This window comes from Ricinus communis, chromosome 5 (genome assembly GCF_019578655.1).
Source record: "Ricinus communis isolate WT05 ecotype wild-type chromosome 5, ASM1957865v1, whole genome shotgun sequence".
Classification (NCBI taxonomy): domain Eukaryota; kingdom Viridiplantae; phylum Streptophyta; class Magnoliopsida; order Malpighiales; family Euphorbiaceae; genus Ricinus; species Ricinus communis.
The window spans coordinates 8,077,199-8,098,037 of NC_063260.1; the positions used below are offsets into that span (position 1 = coordinate 8,077,199).

At 27.9% G+C, this 20,839-nt stretch overlaps 1 protein-coding gene across 1 annotated transcript; it reads left to right on the forward strand.

The window, feature by feature from the left end:
* Window positions 1-5,687: 5,687 nt before the first annotated feature.
* LOC125369979 (myb-related protein 306-like) lies at window positions 5,688-7,790 on the forward strand. Its single transcript, XM_048373502.1, has 3 exons — window positions 5,688-6,122; window positions 6,300-6,429; window positions 6,692-7,790. Exons 1-3 carry the CDS (start codon window positions 5,990-5,992, stop codon window positions 7,473-7,475), a joined length of 1,047 nt encoding a protein of 348 aa, XP_048229459.1. The 5' UTR covers window positions 5,688-5,989; the 3' UTR covers window positions 7,476-7,790.
* Window positions 7,791-20,839: the final 13,049 nt, after the last annotated feature.

Here is a 20,839-nt window from a genome sequence, read left to right on the forward strand (position 1 = left end):
AAGGAATGAATTATTAGTAAGAAAAGTTTATTCTGAAAAGGAAAATCAAAATTTAAAGAACAAAATGGTTATTTATTAGAAAAAGTCCACCTCGTTACTATTATTGAAAGTAAAGAAAATGAAATTTTCGTATAAATAAAAATGTATAAAAATAAAATAACAGTATAAACAATATATTTAAAAAAATATATAAAAAATAATGTAATTTCCTCAAAACTAAGCATCAATCTTGTTGCTAAATTTTGGCCATATAATTGTGGGTTTCTGACGGATGTTCTCTTGAAGCCCAGAAAAAATGCTGTCCAATCATCTAGAAGGATGCACTCATTTTTGTCATAACAAAACTGTCATGGAATAATTAATACATGTTTCTACATTTTTTCATATTATAGTATTTATTTCTTATATCCAAATATTTATATTTTTTCATCTCTTAGTCTTATAATTTTATATTAAATGTTGTTGTTAAATTTTTTGCTCAAGAACCGTTAAATTGACTGACCTAAATATTGTCTACTTCTAATCATATAAGTTAGCTTTTATGTTTTATCTATTATACTAAAATATTTTGCAATTTTAATAATATTAACTGCTATTATTTTCATCAATTCTAATTTTTTTCTAATATGATCTGATAATAGTAATAATAATAATCTTAGCTAAAATTTTAATTTTATCTGGATATATTCTAAAATTAAATTATTTAAAAATTTAGAATATTGCTAGAAATAACTACTTCTTAGAATATCTTAATTTTATTTGAATCAAATCAAAGCTAAAATTTAAAACAATTAAAGTAATTAATTTTCATTAAAAATAAAATAATACCTCAATTTTAGATGCATTTAATATTTTAAAATAAATTTAAGGATTGAATCTAATTTTTAATAAATTTATTATCTTAACTATTTTAATTTTAGAGGAAAAAGTGATAGCTAGTTCCACTAAAATATGAAATATTGATGGCTTAATTGTCATAAAAAACTAAACAACAATAAAAAGGATGAATTCAGTTATCACCTTCACGATTAAAATATTATTATTTAAGCATATAAAATTAATAATACTTCAAAATTAAAAAAAAAAAATTTTACGTACTTAAATAATAATACTTTAGTAATGGAACGAATCAACAACTCTAATATTGACTAAATTTTTTGTTATTATTGAAATTCATGTCAAATTAGCAGATATGACAGATAATTTTATTAGATGCTAAAATTGAAATCAATATTAAAATATGGTATTAAAATTGAAAATTTAAAAAGTACGTGCTAGATTTAATAACAATTGCAGATTTTATAATTTTTCGACAATTAAGCCAATATTGCTAATATAAATGTTTTAAACTATTTAAAATTTATTTGAGCTGAATTATGCTAAAACTTGAAATAAGTAAAAAACTGACTAATCTATTTAACGAATTTTTAACAGAAGAGGATATTTAGTAAGGAATTGTAAAATAAAGAGATGATAATATATAATTTTTAAATATGAAAAAGTAAATGGTATAATGTAAAGGAAAATGATAAATAGGAATTATCCCGATTGTTATTTGCTACTACGGACATCAAAGTTACCACTAGTTCTACTATCTTCCTTCTATTATTAAGATCCAATGGCTATAACGGTACTATGTTATTTATTAATTAAAATATTAATAATTTATTAAGTAAGAGTCTAACTCTAGGATATCAATTCTGTTAGAATTTTAATTTAAAAATGATTCTAATCTTTAAAAAAATATTTTAATATTATATTATATATTCTCTTATCAATGATATAATTAATTAAAAAGTACCTATAATTTTAATTTATGCTTATAAAATAATCGAATAGGAAACAAAAAGAAATTTGCCACGTGGACAAGAGAAAAAGTCTATAAGAAAAAATAAAAATAAATATTTAAATTTATTTTAAAAATAACCAAACAGATATAATTATAATTTATTGTTAATAATTTATATTGAATCTAAATTAGTTCTTCAAATAGTTTTTTACGTTTTGATTTATCATCATTTAAATATAACTATTTTATCTATAATTTTTTAGAATTTTTATTTCTATACAAATTATATTTTTATACTACTATTTATTATTTTTATTAATTTAGTTATTTATTAATTAAATTTATCAACAAATAATATAAGATATTTATTAAATATATTTTAAAAGTTCAGCCCTAAAGGGAGAGAAGAAAATGAACCAAACCATGTATTTGTTGAGTTTGTTTCTCGATGTTCTTACCAATCAATTTTGTTGTAATAAACTTTTAATTGCAAAAATTGATGAAAAAAATAGCTTAACATTCATAGAACCAGCAGTGAGCTTAACAAATTTAAATTAAAAAAATGTAACTACGAGCCTCTTAAAATGCTGATTTAAATTTGTGAGACTATTTGAATAATGTTTGGAATAATTTGAGACTCTAATGGATTAAAAGTATTATAGATTGGTCAACCATCATGAATCCTTTTTAATTGCTTGGTATCAAACTTAATTTTTTTATTGATTTTATTTTAATATTAAATTTCTCTAATATTTAATGTATTATAAAAATAAATTTATTGATTGTTTAGTTAATTAAATCGTTTATTAATTAATATTATTAATAAAATATTAATAACTTATTAAATATAAATCCGACTCTATTGAAATAAATAAAGTAAAACAATACACATAATTAATTGATAATCTTAATGTCATCTTATTATAAGTTATAATTATTATTAACTAGTATATACATGTATTAGAAATATAATTAGTTTATATTAATAAAAATATAATTATCCAAAAAAATCTATTGTTATTATTACCGCAATATAGTGTGACTATGTTCCTCCAATGAGAAAATTTAAATTCATAATAGTTTCTTCACATACATCATATGAAAAGAAATTTACAAAAAAAATACATTTGAAAAGAATTAATATTTTTCTAATATTTTAATGTATCATTAAAATAACTTTGTTGATTGTTAATAAATTGATTGAGTTAATTAAATTACTTATTAATTAATTTTATTAATAAAATATTAAAAATACGTCTGACTCTATTAAAATAATAAACTAAAACAGTGAACATGACCAATTTATAACCTTAATACTAGTAAGTTAGAAACAAACTTGAGTTCATACAAAAACACAAAATATGCCGTCTAAGAGAACAATGAAAAATAATTCACGAAATGTTTATATTAAATTATATATATATTTTCAGGAGATTAGTAATTATATTTAAACAGTAATTTATAATTAAAAAATAGTTAGGATATTATAAATATCCAGCGTATATTTATATTTATATTTATTTTAATTATTTTAAAATTTTATTTTTATTAAATAAATAAAAATGAGTTTAGATATTAAATTTTTATAAAATAATAATATTTACTAAAATTAAAAAAATTAAAAGCTACAATCTGAAAATAAATGTAATTTATTTGACTATTAAAGCGTTTGGAATTTGCCAAGGTTGGCAATTGAAGAAAGAGGGTGGCTGACTGATCCATCAGAATGAAGTTAAGCCGTACGATCTCAGTAATGATGTTTTAAGTGGCGAGGCCCATAGATCAACTGAGGTTATTATGGGTCATAATGTCAAACATTTAAAGCCCATTTATGGGAGTAATGGTCCTTTCTTAATACATTGCATGGAGAATATCAAGATTTTAACACATAAGCCTTTTCACATACCTCTAATTATACAAGTGATTATTTAATTATGCACTAAGTTTCAATTTGGTCGTTTAATTTTAATTTATTTTATAAAATATACTTAATTTTAATTTGAGTTATATAATAGTCACTGTAGTTTATATTTTAATTTGTTTTACACCCCTGTCATCGTTAAATTCAGGATATCTAATTTTTACCGTTCTACTTATACCATTTTCTTTAACTTTAAATTTTTCACTTTGTGCGGTACTCTCATTTAAAATTATTTTATTTTTATTGCTATTATCTAGAATATATTTTTCAAAGTTGACAGACTTCTCAAAAAGTAAACCACCATCATCAGAAACTAATACATAATGAGTATAATATATCAAATATGTGTGATTCACTTTTTAAGAAATCTATTGATATAGATATTGAGAAAGATATTTTAAAAGTAGTAATAAGAACAAAATAACTTTAAATGAGAATGTTGAGAAAAGTTAAAAATATAATAAAAATAAAAAAATAATGTGAATAGAAAGGTAAAATTAAATATATTGAATTTGATACTGATAGGGATATGAAATAAATTGAAATCAAAACTAAAATGATTATTATGCAACTCAAATTAAAGTGGCAATCTCCAGGAATCAAATTAAATTAAATAAGTACAATGTAATCTAAATTAAGATTAAGTGATTTTTATAAAACAATTAAATTAATGATTAAATTAAAATTAAGTATATAATTAGATAACCACTTGTATAATTATTATTTTTTACACTGTGCTGAGTATATTATACACAATAATTAGACGAGCACCACTTATAAAATAGATTAAAACTTAAATTATGTGCCACTTTGTTTATTTAAGTGTAGAACACTCAAACAACTAATAAGCTATATATCAATCAACTAATGCAATGAGATCAAGTATACTAAAAGTAGCCAAAACTTTCCAATTAAATTAGTATTCAGTAAATAAATAATTTCAGCTTAAACAACTACAAGCTGATTTTATAAGCTCTGAAATGGATAATTTCGATAGAAAAAGGACGCATGCATGCATAGTGATCAATCAATCAAAATATGATGGCAGCTTCAACTTGAAATATTTAATTATTTTGGTATTTTAACTTTCGATAATGTAATAAGTATAATAAATTATATTTTATATCTCTTGAATATTTTTAATTACATAACAAATATTTAATTTTTTTTAAAGAAACAAATATTTAAATTTTATTTTTATGATATTGAAATATCTACACCTAATACACTGGATATATTAACTCAATTCGCACTTTAAAATGTATTTAATTTTTTTCTAAAAGTCTAACAAGTTGTTCATGTGTATCTCACTTAGCAGTTGATGAGAATAGAGCTAAACTTTACTATTATAACAAATCAATACTTTGATAATTTTTGTTTGAAGCCGAAGAAAGGAAATATAACCATGCGATCTACCCAAAAGATGTATTTCAATACCTTATTCCTTTGGAACAGATTCTGATAGACCTCAACCTAATAGCAGTGGTACTGATCATCATTTCTTATCACCATTATCATAATTTTATGCAGCACATATATTAATGTGTTACAGATTGAAACAGGAAAACATATCACCAAAATCTAACAAATTAGCATCATATCTATCATCATTTATGTGCCCAGAAGGACATCACTCTGGTCAAGGCAGTGCATATAAATAACTCTCTTTCTCTCTCAAAAATAATTTCTATTCAGAGACTTCAGTAATAGTCAATGGACAAGGGTTTTACTTGCTTTTGACAGAGTAGGGTCAGGTTAGCTCAAATTATACACCCTTCTTTATTTATATTAACTTTCTTGACACCCACACTCCCATATATATATATATATCAAGAAACTAATAGCATGATATAAAATTAATACTGTTTTTTTTTTCCTCCTTTCCTTTTACTGATTTATGTGCAAGCCCACATTGAATGTCCCGCGGCTTTGTGTATTGGCACAGCTGACTTTGGCTTGCCTCAAGAGTAAATGCGTTTGCTGTCATCTTTTGACTCTTTTTCCATTTCTGAGGTACCGTTTACTGCTTATTTTAGGTCAGCTCATCTCTCTCTTTAGCTTCTCTTTTTCTATATATGCAGACCAAGATAGCTACCTCGGCCTTACATGATTGTCCTTTCTTTGCAAAAGATAAGTGGTCAAGTTTATTAAGAGAAGATCAAGAAGCAAGAGTCGAGTGTTCTCACTTTGAAAGCCTTAGAAAAGGAAAAAAAGAAAGAAAGTTTCTCAAGATTCATTTCGAGTGAGCAAGGAAAGGAAAAGGAAAGAAAAAATTCATTATGGGTAGACCACCTTGCTGTGATAAGATTGGAGTGAAGAAAGGGCCATGGACTCCTGAAGAAGATATCATGTTAGTTTCTTACATTCAAGAGCATGGTCCAGGAAATTGGAGAGCTGTACCCACTAACACAGGTTAGCTCGTTATGTATATATATTTCTCTTTATTGCTGTTTTGATAATTAGGGAAACGCAATTAAAAGAACCATATGTACTTATGTTTTTGAAATGGGCTGTTGGCTAGTTAGGGCTTGATGATCTAATTAGTTTTTGTCTTTCTCTGTTGGATATCTTTTCTTTTCTTCTTTTCAGGATTGCTTAGATGCAGTAAAAGTTGCAGGCTTAGATGGACTAACTACCTCAGACCAGGGATCAAACGTGGTAATTTTACTGATCATGAAGAGAAGATGATAATCCACCTTCAGGCCCTTTTAGGAAACAGGTGAAAATTCAAGATTGATGTTCTCAATGTTCCCATTTGTTTGCTTTACTCATCATTTAATTTCTTGCTATTTTCACTTCATGTAAATAATTATGTCTCTCATACTAATCGCAATACGCAACAGCTAAATTTAGTGTTATTGATTGGACTACAGAAACAAGTTAATTAGGATGATATCTATTTTGAGTTAGGGTGAATTTTATTTTTAAATTTTTTATATGATAAATTAAATTAATGGGGTAAAGCATTGATTATGTTGTAGATGGGCAGCCATAGCTTCATACCTTCCACAAAGAACAGATAATGACATCAAAAACTATTGGAATACACATTTGAAGAAGAAACTTAAAAAGCTTCAAACAGGAAACGAAGGTCACTGTAAAGATCATGGGTTATCGTCATCATCAACAGTATCAACAGTTTCCGCAGCAATTTCTAGAGGACGATGGGAAAGAAGGCTTCAAACTGATATTCATACAGCTAGACAAGCTCTATACGAGGCATTATCACCAGAGAAATGGCAAAGCAACAGCAGCATCTGCTTAACTGATCAGTTGACAAAGCTTTCTAGTGGAAGCAACAATTCTTCTTCTTGTGAAAAAACAGCATCAAGTACTTATGCATCGAGTACTGAAAATATAGCTAAGCTGCTAAAAGGGTGGATGAGAAATGGACCTAAGAATAGCAGTAAGAAGTTATATGGCCAAACAACATCAGCAACTACTCAGAATTCTCTCAACAATATTATGGCAGCAGGGACTACTACTGATTCTTTATCAAGTGAAGAAGGAATTCGAAGTAAAGCAGATAAAAATAATGGGGTTGAATTAGCAGAGACGTTCGAGTCATTGTTTGGTTTTGAATCTTTTGATTCTTCAAATTCCGATTTCTCTCAGACTATGTCACCTGATGAAGCTAGTCTTTTTCAAGATGAAAGCAAGCCAAATTCTAGTGCCCAAATGCCACCACTTTCATTGCTTGAGAAATGGCTCTTCGATGAAGGAGCAAACCAAGTCACATTAGATGATGAAACTGATCTTTTCTAGAGGGGAATTAATCTTTTTCTATTTCCTAAGGGGAGATATTTAATTTGGGGACTACTTTTAATTTAATTTGAGTAATGTGCTACTAATTTTTTTTTTTAATCTGAAGGGTTTCTATTTAATATGTTTTTGGGTAATCTAGGAAACCTTCTGATACAGTGATTTTTAGATTATGGTTTAGTTCTTCAAGTGATACAGATTCGGTGGCCTCAGCAGCGAAAGGTATTCACCCCTTCAGTGCTAGAACACAGAAAATGTAAATCTCAATTTATTATGTCATTACATGTTTTCTAATGAGAATAACAGTCCTTTTCTTTATTTAATTCGCCTTAAGGTTATTTACAAATTACAAAAGGATGGATGGGCATACACGGTTTAGCTTTTTCACCACTTGAATCTTGTTTAATTCTTTTTTCTTAATTGCCAATTTAATTTTGTATTTTGGACTTTTCTCTAATTTAGTACGGCCTTTTTTTTTATTTCTTACTCTTTTCTTCATGTTTGTTATTTGTTGTAATGGTTGAAAGCATTTGAAGGCTTAAATTTCTATAATTTCAAGCAGAAATAAAAAAAAATAATAATTGTGAAATGTCTAAAGATGAGTTTGCAATTTCAATATTGACTCAAATCTTTGTTTTCTTCACTAAATTTTGAATGATAATTTTACTGAAAATTAAAATTAAAATTAAATATTAAAATATATTATTAATATTAAAAAAATTAAAAATTACATAATAAATTTGAAAACATACGTAAAATACAAAATTTATATTAAAATTAAGTCTTTTTATTTTATATACCAAAAGCTAGTACGTACAAACACAAATACCTTAAGTAAAGGGAACAGGAGCTATCTAGTTCTTATAAATTGTAGAATAATTAAAGTGATAATCGACCACAAACATCCCTATCAAAATATCCGAGGAAACAAATAATTAGTTGTGTAAACAACCAAAGAAGTAGATAAGTAGCCATACTTACTCTCCAAGCATTCTCACACCACCGAGCAATCAATTCGAGCAGCATCTTCGGTACAATACAAAATTGAAATATTTCTATTTATACGTTAAATTGATAAATAATTTACATATTTTTTAATTTTAAATTATATATATATATATATATATATATATATATATATATATATATTAACTGATAAAAGACAACTTTTTAAAAGATATATTGTGACAATATTGAAAAGAAATAAACTATTTTTAAAATTGTTTTATCAATTTATTCAGTTATAATTATCACAGTAACTTTAAATCTCTTTCGCATATTCTTTTTCATTGTCGATATTTTAATTTAGATTTTCAATGGCGGTCGTCCGACGGTAAATGAATCTCACTTTCTCGGTTCGAGTCCATTATCATGACCGAAACAACCTATAATTGGAACAGCTAGCTTGTGATCATAAAGGATGCCCAGTTCTCTCGTGAACTTGTTGTGCATGTCAACTTGACAAAGAAGGGAGAAGTCAACCACCAGAAAACCTTGCAGAATTACAGGGTAATGGTGCTGCAATTTGAGAGTTAAAAGAGACTTAACTAAACCAAAGAAAATTCTGATATTCCTTTGCATCTATAAAAAAAAAAAAAAAATCAATTAAAAGAGGAAATAATTCTATGAGAATTTGAGGACTCAGCCCTCAATTGTGATTTTGGTAGGTGCATACGCTGTTAAGGTCAAATCACAATGGTTTCTATGAATGGTAATCCAAATGAATTTGCTTCTTAATTTGTTATCAAATTCAGTGTAAAAGTAAAATTTAAAACAATATGTTCAGGGTGAGTACCTTTGATATTTCTTTCAAAAGTAAAGTAATTATAAATAAAATTAGTCCCACTAATTGTTTTTTTCTTTTAAGAAAAGAAGATATCAAGACATGAATTCCATGACCAACTCCCTGTTTTTACCAGTCATTTTTTTGTTCTCTTTTTGCTTTTTCTTTCTAGAACAGTTGAAAGAATTTGAAGAGGCAAGCAGTGTCTTGGAAAATTTGCAGACTAGTATTTAATGCACATGTGAGTGGGATTTGCTAACATACCTTTTCTTTTTTTCCCTTTCTTTTTTATAACAAGTAGACTAAATTCGATATTGGCCATGCAAGTAACCCAATAGTTCCATACTGTAAAGGCATGGGAACAAGCATAAGCACCTCATGAATATTTAATAGCATTAGAAAAATTTGCAACAAAAAAGAGAAACAAGCCTTATCTACCACTTAAATATAGTCATAAATACACTGCCTGCTGTTCTTATTTGTATCATCTAATAGTGGAATTGGAGGGTCGGATCTAAACCCAAAAAAAAAAAAAAAAAAAAAGATTAGATAAGAAAGTCAAGATAATTATGGTTTGAAAGGGAAGCCTTCTATCAGACATCATTTAGTGCAATTTTACGCGTGGCGGAAGGACTTCTTTGTAATGGTGTCAAGCTGGCTGCTGGCTTATTATATGTCATTACTGAAACTAGGGTTGGGTTTTAAAACAGTTGATATTTCTGAGTCCAGAACATGTGAATCGTTGTTAAAGAAAAATGTCCTGGTATATACTATCTTGGAACAATATATATTTATCATTTTTAAATTCTTGTGGTCATGCGGGTTCTGGAAATCTTATAGTTGGGTAAGTTCAAAGATAAATAATATATAAATTTCTTTTTTTTTTTTTTTAAAAAAAACCCTCATTTTTGTTGATATTTCTTAATTATTGGATTGAAGCCCAATGATTAGAGTCTAGAGATAATGCTTCTTTTAAAATAGATAAGATACATTGAATTGCATGCACCTAAGTATAACAGGATTATATATTTCTCAATGAGGTGCAATTTTAAATGATTTTCTTTTTCTTTTTTTTAATCCACAGCAGCTATCGGAGAAGAAAAATCTTACAGTATATAACTCATTATAACGGGAATTTGATGGAGAAAGCATATTGTTATTGTGTAGCTAACCATATTATAATTAAAAGCAATAGAAATAAATTTACCATTTCTTATACTAAGTTCAAATTACTTTTAGTATGTCTCCATGGATTGAATTCCTATGTCGTATCATAAATAACAGTTCACAGATTGAAAAAGAAGACAAAGTGAGAGAAAAACTAATTACTGAAATTTGGTTTATAAATTTTATACATTGTTTAATAAATTAAATTATTTGATAAAATTTAAAAGAATTAACAGTTAATTGCTTTTTAATTCTATCAGTTTTATTTTTAGAATTTTTACTTGTCAAAGGATAATTATTTTAATTTACTTTATATTAATTTCATGTAACTATTTATATAATTTTTAATAAATAATAATTATTTTAAGATTATAATTAACACTTAACCATTGTATTACCCATAATTATAGTTTTTGAAATCATAGACTTTTCATTGTTAGAATTTATTGTAATCCCTATTTTTTAAATTATTTCTATGACTATTTTTAATAATAAATAAATTAGATTAAAATAATTAATCTTTATGCTAGATTCATATTATGTATATATAATTAAAATATTTTAGTAATTTATTGATATTTTATATATATATATATATAATATGTAGAAATATGTGCTATTTACCTCACTTTAGTCTTTTTGTCTGATTTCAAGTGATAATATCCAAAAAGGAAAAATATGAGCCAAAAAAATGCATAAATGAGTTTTAATTAGACTACGGCAGTGAAAGACTTGGAATAAAGATACGTGGATTACCAAGATTGCAGGCTTGACCGAATTATCAAGGTCCACGAAGGGAGAGTTACATTGTTATGATGTAATTAAAAATAATTATCTTTTAAGTTGTTTATCTTATTTAGGACATTTAAGAGAATAACCATAGGGGTGTTATGCCGAGAGAATAATTCTGAAAAAGAAATTTCTACAATAAGTAGATGTCAATTAAACAAGATGGAGGATATATTATTCTTCTCTCCATGAACTCCTAACAATTCATCTTCTATAACATTTAGTTAGTCTTTGCATTGTTCTTCCAAGAATCATAGAAGCTTTTCAGGACCTGGAGATTGAGAATCAATCTTTTTTATTTCTTGAAGAGCTTCTCAATTTTGAAGGAGTTTTAATTTTTTGTTTTATATATTTTATATCATTCTATTTAATTACAATGACCATTTGATTAAATATGTCAAACTAAGTTCCATAAACGTTTAGTTGCCTTTTTATTTATGTATGAACCTTATATATTATAAGTTTAATGAATGATTTCTTTACCTTCATACATGTATTAGTTTCATTTATTATTATTGGTTGATTATCATATCAATTTAATAGTAATATTTGTTCTTACCAATCAAATTAAATATTAAATTCAAAAAAAATTTAATATTTAAAATTTTATTAATTTATAATTTTTATAGTCATAAATTTTATTTAATAATAAATATTTATAAAAAATTTCAAACCTAAGAAATATATAAAAATTTATTTTTCATGATCATTGTTTGCAGAGAAATATATATATATATATATATATATATATATATATATATATATATATATTTTTTTTTTTTAAATTTAAATTTTTTGACACATGTGCTTAATTTTTAACACGTAGAACTTTTATTTTGACATGTGCATTATTTTTGAAACATAGAATTCAAATTTATGTGTAATTTTATGATTTTTTATTAATTTATTGATTAATAAGTTATATTCTTAATTAAATACTTATTCTAATTCTAAAAAATAACATATTACTAATAAATAAATTAGATAATAATTATTTTAAAAGATATCTTATAAATTATATTAACTAACAGAATAGCATTTTAATTAGATAATAATTTTAATTATAAAAATTAATATTTTTAAATATATATTTACTAATAAATTGATTTTTAATTATATAATAATTATTTATTTTAAAAATATAATATAATTATAATAATATTATTAATTAATATAATATTAAAATTAATAAAATAAATATTTTTAAAATAATTTATTGATAGTATTAATTCAAAAATAATATTAATAAATATTTTATTAATATAATAATATAAATTAAATATAAAAAATTATAAAAATATTTATAAATAATTAATTTATTATTTTAAAATTATTATAAAATAATATTATATTATAAATAAATAATTTAATTATATTTATAAATTTAATTTTATAATTAAAATAATAATAACCACCTAATTCTAAAGACTAAAGAATATCAGCTGAATCACATGTCCACCGAGTTGAATAAGCTAAGGTTGAAAGTACATTTGATTAGGTAAAGCATTGGGGGGAGGGGTCCACTTGAAATTAACTTGTATACGACGTGTTGAGCAAGCATTGGATGTTGTAATAGAGTGTTGATGGCGAATCTGAGCTGTACATTTTAATTGATAGAGCCGATCCCAACACATAAATTCCGAAACAAACAAGTAACTCAATTAAGAAAAACAAAACGACCTTATAAGAATTGACATCGTATAACATAAAATCTATTATTATAAAAGGAGAAATTTTGTGGTACATGCTACTTATATTGAGGATTGAAATTTATAGTTTAAAATATCTGTTTTTTAAATAAATTATACAATTTTCTTTTTCAGTCTTTCAACTCGATAAAGGAACATGCTAATTATATTTCCTACTAAAAAAAAAAAGAATTTTAAAAAACGTTCTAATCAATGAACTAGTACGTGGCGTTTTGTTTTATTGATGACCAATTAAAATTGGACCACCTAGTCATTCCAAGTGCAGCAAAGAAAGACAGAATCATGTGCCACCTCATGTAAGCCCAGTAGCCCACTCCCATGTTGCATTTAAGACCAGCATGTGGGTTTCTTTGCAATACCCCCTCTTTCTATTATTATTATTTCTCTTTTTGTTCTTTTCTTCTTTAATTTAACATGGTCGGATTGAATGCAATTCCGGTGTTTCCGCACTTCCTTAACATCTATAACTTCGAATCACATAACGATACACATAACTGACTTTATCTTCATAGATTTATGCTTTAATTATTCAATAAATTATCTATCTTAGTAAACTTATTTTTATATTTACTTTGTACTTTTTAATTTACCAATATATCTTGTATTTAATTTTAATTTTAATTTCTGATGAAATTATTAACTAAAATTTATTGATCCAAATGCAATTCTCACAGTAATAATAATAAAAATAAATTAGCGTTAGAATGTTGACTCATCCAATTAAAAAAGATTTAGAATTGTTGACTCATCCAATTAAAAAAGATTTAGAATTGTTGACTCGTCCATTAAAAAATGACATCATTAAAGTAAATAAATAGAGGATTTAACAATATATATCTTTTTAATATATATATATATATATATATATATATATTTTATAATTTAGAAAAGTTAAAATCTAACTTTATATTTATCCATTTAACAATCTAAATATGTCATATGTTCATATATATAATGGGGTATTTTAGTGTTTCAAAAGTATGTTTTATATACATAATATATATTTATTACTTTATTTTAGTTTTATTGTCCAATTTTAAGTATCATTAGCGAAAAAAATATAGAGCTAAATACTATCAAGTGAGCTTAAATAGAGTTGTTGCTACCAAAATCCATAATTAAGACTTGTATAATATTATTTTCACATGCCTAACCAAATAATACAAGACCCACAAAGAAGAATTAATTAGTTCTTTTGTAATTATAGACTATTATTAGTTATTTGTTTTATTTACAATAACTAAAAGTAGTTAGAAGATAATTCTCAGAAGTCTTGTATTTAAAGAAGAACTCTGCAAGAAAAAATCTCTAAAAATATTGAAAATTAAATACATAATAGAATATACATAGTCTGTTTATGTCCATTATATCATTTCTCTGTAATTCTCTACGGTTCATCTTCCACAAACACTTTACTTTTAATTTTATCATTCTTTCAAGATCTAAGAAGCTTTTTAAGAAGTGGAGAATGAGGACCAATCATCTTTATACCTTGAAGAATTATTAATTTCGAGATAGCCTTTATTTTCTGTTTTGTTTAAATGCCTTTCTATTTAATTACAATGATAGTTGGATTAAATATGCCAGGCCAGTCTTCTTAACTGTTTAGTTTAATTTTTTTTAATTATGTAAACTTATTATATTTTTATTTAATGAATGACTTCTTTACTTGCATATATTTATTAGTTTAAGTTATTATTATTGATTGACCATCATATCAATTTAATAATAGTGTTATGAAAATTTTTAAGTTGAATGCATTAGAAACATTTTCTTTATTTCAATCTATGATGATAGAAGAAACTTTAGTTGCATTATTAGCTTGAGTAATTAAAGAAGAAAAGATATCATCGTCTCATTCATTAGATATAAGCATAATGTTAAGATAAAGGAATTACAAAATAATTGGTTAGGATAAATACTGTTTTTATTATATAGTTTTCATTAATCATATCATTTGTATTTTAACTTTATAGTTTTTTTTATTTCTTTTATGAATATTATACTTTTTTAAATACTGGTTTAGAGTGTTTATATTTATTTTTAGCGTTTTTATATGATTGTTACTTTATATAATAGTGACTCTACAATTCAGTGAGAGATCGACCTCGAAGTGAATTTACTCTTATTATAAGAACACTTTATGCACTTGCGAATACAAACTTATAAACATCAATTTATTTATTTATTTGAGTCACAGATTAAATGGATCAATACGTTTTATTTGTTTTTACCATAAACAAGTTAACGCATTTACGACATGAATATATTTATTCCAAAATTAAACTCTTTTAAGTATATGTTGTGTCATATTATTTAATTGAATCATATAAAAGATAAGTAGGCAATTTGTGCCCTATTCGTGTGGGTACCCATCCAAACATTACCTAATCAAACTCGGTAATATTCGAGTTTACTGGATAATAGGTACGGTTAACCTATCTAAAAAATTGCATTGGGTATAAATAGGATGTGGATACTATACTAACCCTATCCATACTCGTACCTATATCCTACTCGAAATATTTCTTTTTAAGTTGGATGCAGAATATTAGAAATTTTATAATTGAACTTGTTAATTTTAATTATCTAATATGTACCCATAACCATATCACATAAGATATTGTCCGCTTTGGCCCCCATCGACACATGAGATATTGTTCGCTTTGGCCCCCACTGGCCTCACGGTTTTGTCCCTTTGGCGGGTTCGAGAACTTTCCAGGAGGTCCTCCATCCTGGAATTTCTCTGAACCAAGCACGTTTAACTTTGGAGTTACTACAACTCCACGGCCAAACAACCAAAAGATGCCTCATGTGATTAGTTCCAACTCTTTACATATATGTTATCAACCATTCTCCATCACATTTCGATATGCAATTCGATTCATTCATGTACCCCTGTACCTTAGAGTGCTGCCATCCTAGAAGCTTACCAGAAGCCGCTCCTTATTTACACATCCTATTTTTACCCCGCGTCCACTTTCCAACCTTGTCAGATCACTTCCCTAGGTCAGACTGTTACATGCCCACTAGCTTCCACCTGGTTCGTCATCAAGCTACACATCTACCAGAAGGGTCCTCCTCTGATACCATTTCTAACGATCCGGAACCAGATCACATGAGATATTGTCCGCTTTGACCCCCACTGGCTTCACGGTTTTTTCCATTTGGCAGGTTCGAGAACTTCCTAGGAAGTCCCCCATCTTGGAATTCTATGAACCAAACACATTTAACTTTGGAGTTCCTACAACTCCACGACCAAACAACCAAAATACACCTTATGTGATTAGTTCCAACTCTTTACATATATGTTATCAACCATTCCCCATCCCATTTCGATATGCAATTTGATTCATTCATGTACCCCTATACCTTAAAGTGCTACCATCCTAGAACCTTGTCAGAAGCCGTTCCTTATTTAGGCATCCTATTTTTGCCCCGACGTCCACTTCCCGCCCTCGTCGGACTGCTTCTTTAGGTCAGGCTGTCACATGATCTGGTTCTAGGTCGTTACAAATGGTTCAGAGATATTGTCCGCTTTGGCCCCCAACTGGCCTCACAGTTTTTCCCTTTGGCGAGTTCGAGAACTTCCTAGGAGGTCTTCTATCCTGGAATTTCTCTGAACCAAGCATATTTAATTTTGGAGTTCCTATAACTCCACGGTCAAACAACCAAAATACGTCTCATATGATTAGTTCTAATTCTTTACATATATGTTATCAACCATTCCCCATCCCATTTTGATATGCAATTCGATTCATTCATGTACTCTCGTACCTTAAAGTGCTGTCATCCTAGAAGCCTGCCAGAAGCACTCCTTATCCAAGCATCATATTTTTGCCCTGGCGTCCACTTCCCGCCCTCGTCGGACCGCTTCTCTAAGTCAATCTGTCACATAATATATTGTATTTAAGGAATTAGACAAACTATTTAATTATTTAGTTATTTAATATTTTAATATTTTTTATTTTTATTATTTTAATATAGCCTATTTGAATATATTATATATTATTTTAGTTAAATAAAATTATAATTTAAAAAATTATATATTCAATGTGTAACACCCGGAATTTTTTTTATATATTTAATAGTGAGTTTTTATTTAAGTTAATTTTAGCTTTATTATTATTCAAGTAAATTATTTGAGAAATGATTATATTTTGGTTATTCAAAAATTTTTTTTTCCAAATGCATATTTATATAAATAAAATTATATATTGGAAAATTTTGGAAGAAATTATAAAGGATGTTTTAATAAAAGAATTTTGGGAAAATTGGTATTATAATTGATGAGTAGTATTAAATTTTAAGTTGGAATTTGATTATTTAATTTAATTGTGTATTTTCAATAATTCGGATTTGGCCCAAATTAAATAGTTAGGGGCTTAATTGAAAGGCTAAAAAGAAGTTTGGGGGTCAAATTGGAATTCTGCAGGATAAAATTGTAAGTAATTAAGGAAGTTGAGGGACCAAATTGTAATAAGAAAAAGTTCGGGGGCCTAATGTCGATATTGAAAGAAATGGAATCGGGGAGAGAGAAAGGAGATCGGGAGAGAGAGAGAGGGCGATGGCCGAAGAAGAAGGGAAGGAAGGCGGCGGCGTGCGGCGTCGGTGACGAGCTCCGGGGGCGCGGAGCGGCGTGCGCTGGCGAGCGCAGCGGCGGCGGCAGCAGCGGCTCCAGCGGTAGCGTGAGGCGGCGAGAATCGCGCGTGTGGCAGCGGCTTCCAGGCGTGTTTCCGGCCGTTTCCGGCGTTGTTGGCGGCCGAGTTGGGTGGCGATCGGCTCCTCTCGGCGAGAGCTTTCTTTTGGCAGCAGCGGCGACGCCTGTGGTGGCCGGAGACGGAAGATCCGGTGGAGAGAGATAATGGTGGCGGCCGGCGTTTTTGGGCTTTTCCGGCGAGCTCGGGCGGAGGATGGATGATCGGAGGACATATCCCGACTCTCCTCTGCTCAAGCTTCGCGATGGCACTAGTTTCGTGGCGATCGGACTTCGTTTGCGAATCGACGGTCGAGATCGTCCGCAAATCTCTCCGGACGATCGAGTGTCAGATCGGAAAATCAGAAGCGGGGATCGTCATCAGCGCGTCGTTATGTGTCCGATGGTGTGTTCGGATCGTCGATCGGACTCCGGCGGCTGGAGGCGTGTCGACCGAGCGACCGAGCATCTCGGTAATTTTCTTTGGCCTGTTAATTTTAGAAATTCTTGGTTTAATTGTGTCTATTGGGTTATATTGAGTATTTGATGATTTTGTGAGTCAAAAATAATTGTCTGTCAGTTGCCTGCCTTGTATTTTTGTGCTGTGTGGCGGAGTCGGGAAATAGTGAAGTTTGGGGACCCGACTCCTATTGTTTGAATCGTTAAGTATTTGGAGTGTTTTTCTGGCAGGTCCTGGACCCGTTTTTACGGGGGGTAATGTTCGTGTTGTCGGGGAGGTTCTGCCGAATTTTCGGTAGTTCCCGAGTCGAGATTCTTAGACAGTCAGTCCTAGGAGTCTAGACCTAGGATTAATGATCGATTGTCTCAGCGTATTGATAAATTGTTTTCCGTGATTAGATGATCGCCCAACCGAGGCACCGGAGCAGAGCTAGGAGGTCGCCCAATCCTGTGAGTTAAAGTCATTTAATCTTTGCGCTATTGCTAGTCTGATTTTAATATGCTATTTAGAATTTGTGCTTAATATGATTATTAGTATCGCAAAATAAATGATTTCACTTGATTATTAATATTTGAAATAATATAAATATTATTATTAGTATGTTATAATAAGACAAACGTTATTATTTTTTTTCCCTCACAAATTGCACGTCGTTTTATCTTAAATCTTTAATCTTTATTTCGATATGTGTTGGATGAGTTCATCAGATAATAATATTTATTAAATGTGGTGATTGCGATTTGGGAAATGTGGCTTGTAGAACATGCCGCCTGATGGGTTACATCAGATCGCGCACTTAATGATCCCTGGATATAAGGTTATTATGGATTTGTTTGCCCCGATCGAGCATTGCTCTGCGCTAGGAGTTAAGGTCCCTAATCGAGCGATGCTCTCTGGGCGCCGGCTTATTTGGAATTCAAGTGTTCAGGCTGGAGGTAAGGACCCTGATCGAGCGTGCTCTCTGGGCGCCAGACCTGTTGGATTAAGAGAGCCGAAAGACTATTAGAATTTGGGGTTAGGGTTCTATTGAGCCACTCGTCCCGTAAAAGTAAAAATATATTTTTATTTATTCATTTATTTATTTATTATGGTATGATTATAATATGGATTGTATTTACGTGCATGGTTGATATTTTGATTCGAATGATTAATATTTTATGTGAAGGAAATAGTAGGGTACGATTACAGTATAGTTTGATATACTGATTTGAATAATCTATGTTTTCTGAGAAGAAGCAATAGTCCCTAGATTATTTGATTTTAACTCACTCTAGACCGGTCTCATTTTTATTTTGATTTGTTAGTTCTCCCGCGACTCTTATTCAGTAACCCGACTCCTTCATCATCGGGTGATGTATTTGATTTGGTATGTAAATTGGTAAATCTTAGATTCTCCGCAGTAGTAATTAGTAGATGTATCAGTTGTAAATTTTCTGAGCTTCGGGTCTCGCCTAGTTTTTATGGTAGACCGAAGTAATTTTGTAAAGTGTAACTATTAAGATAATTTATGGTTTTAATAATATTAATTTGAGATGAGATTTGTTTAAATCAGTGAGTGTCAGGCTTACTACGGGTTTCGGTGGCCTTAAGCCTACCCATTCCCTAGTGCCGGTCACGGGCCCACGGATGGGGTCGTGACACAATGTTTGAGTTTACTCATGTATATATATATATAATTAATAAATTAATAAACTCCATTATGTACTTAAATCTCTTAATCTCGACTCGGGTTAATGTACTAAATAAATAATCTCGCTTGATGCATAAAAATTCATCTGGCCTATATATATTATCTCTATTGTTTATGTATAAAATGATGATCTTTAAATTTTAAGAATACTAATTTTTTATCATATATATTTTTTCAACTTATAAATAAATCCTAATATGAATACATAAATAAGTAATTAATATACAAAATCTTTTAAATTCATAAAATTATGTATCAATAATTTAATAAAATATTCATTGATAAATAAATAATTTTTATGAAAATAATATTTTTGTAGTCACAATAACATTATTTTAAATTTTTATTATTATTTTGATAATTATTTAAAATATGAGTTATCTATAAGTTATTTTATAAAATTATTTATCGATAATTTAATAAAATATTCATTAATAAATAAATAATATTTATGAAAATGATATTTTCTTAGTCATAATAACATTATTTTAAATTCTTATTATTATTTTGATAACTAATTAAAAAGATGAGTTATCTATAAATTATTCTAAACCTTATGAATGTAGAAATGACTTTAATATTATTTATTACTCAAATAAATATGAATAGACATACAAAAAGAACATAATACTACTCTTAGCCATTACTATTTGTCGTCAAAGACTGTTAGAATTATTCATATCCGGACGTTTAAGAGAGTTTTCACGACAACAATCAAATATTAGAATTGTTCAACTATGGAAATCTTTTTACCAAATACGTCTTTGAGAAGGTCTTACCAGTTTCATTATATTATTGATCACTTTGTCATATTCATTATCTTAGCCGTTTTGAACAAAATATAATGATTATGCCACCTTGTATCATATTTATATATATATTTTTCTTCAATTAGATTAAACTTTTCTAAATTAGAAATGAAAAGATTATAATCATGCTAATAAGACAAACTGGGTATATGTAATCACTTAAAATATAATGTTTTTGAATTATGATTTATTAGTTTAGCATGTCTAATATAATTTTATCGCAAAGAATAAAGTGAAGTTTGTTGTCAGCAGTTGATTAGCTAA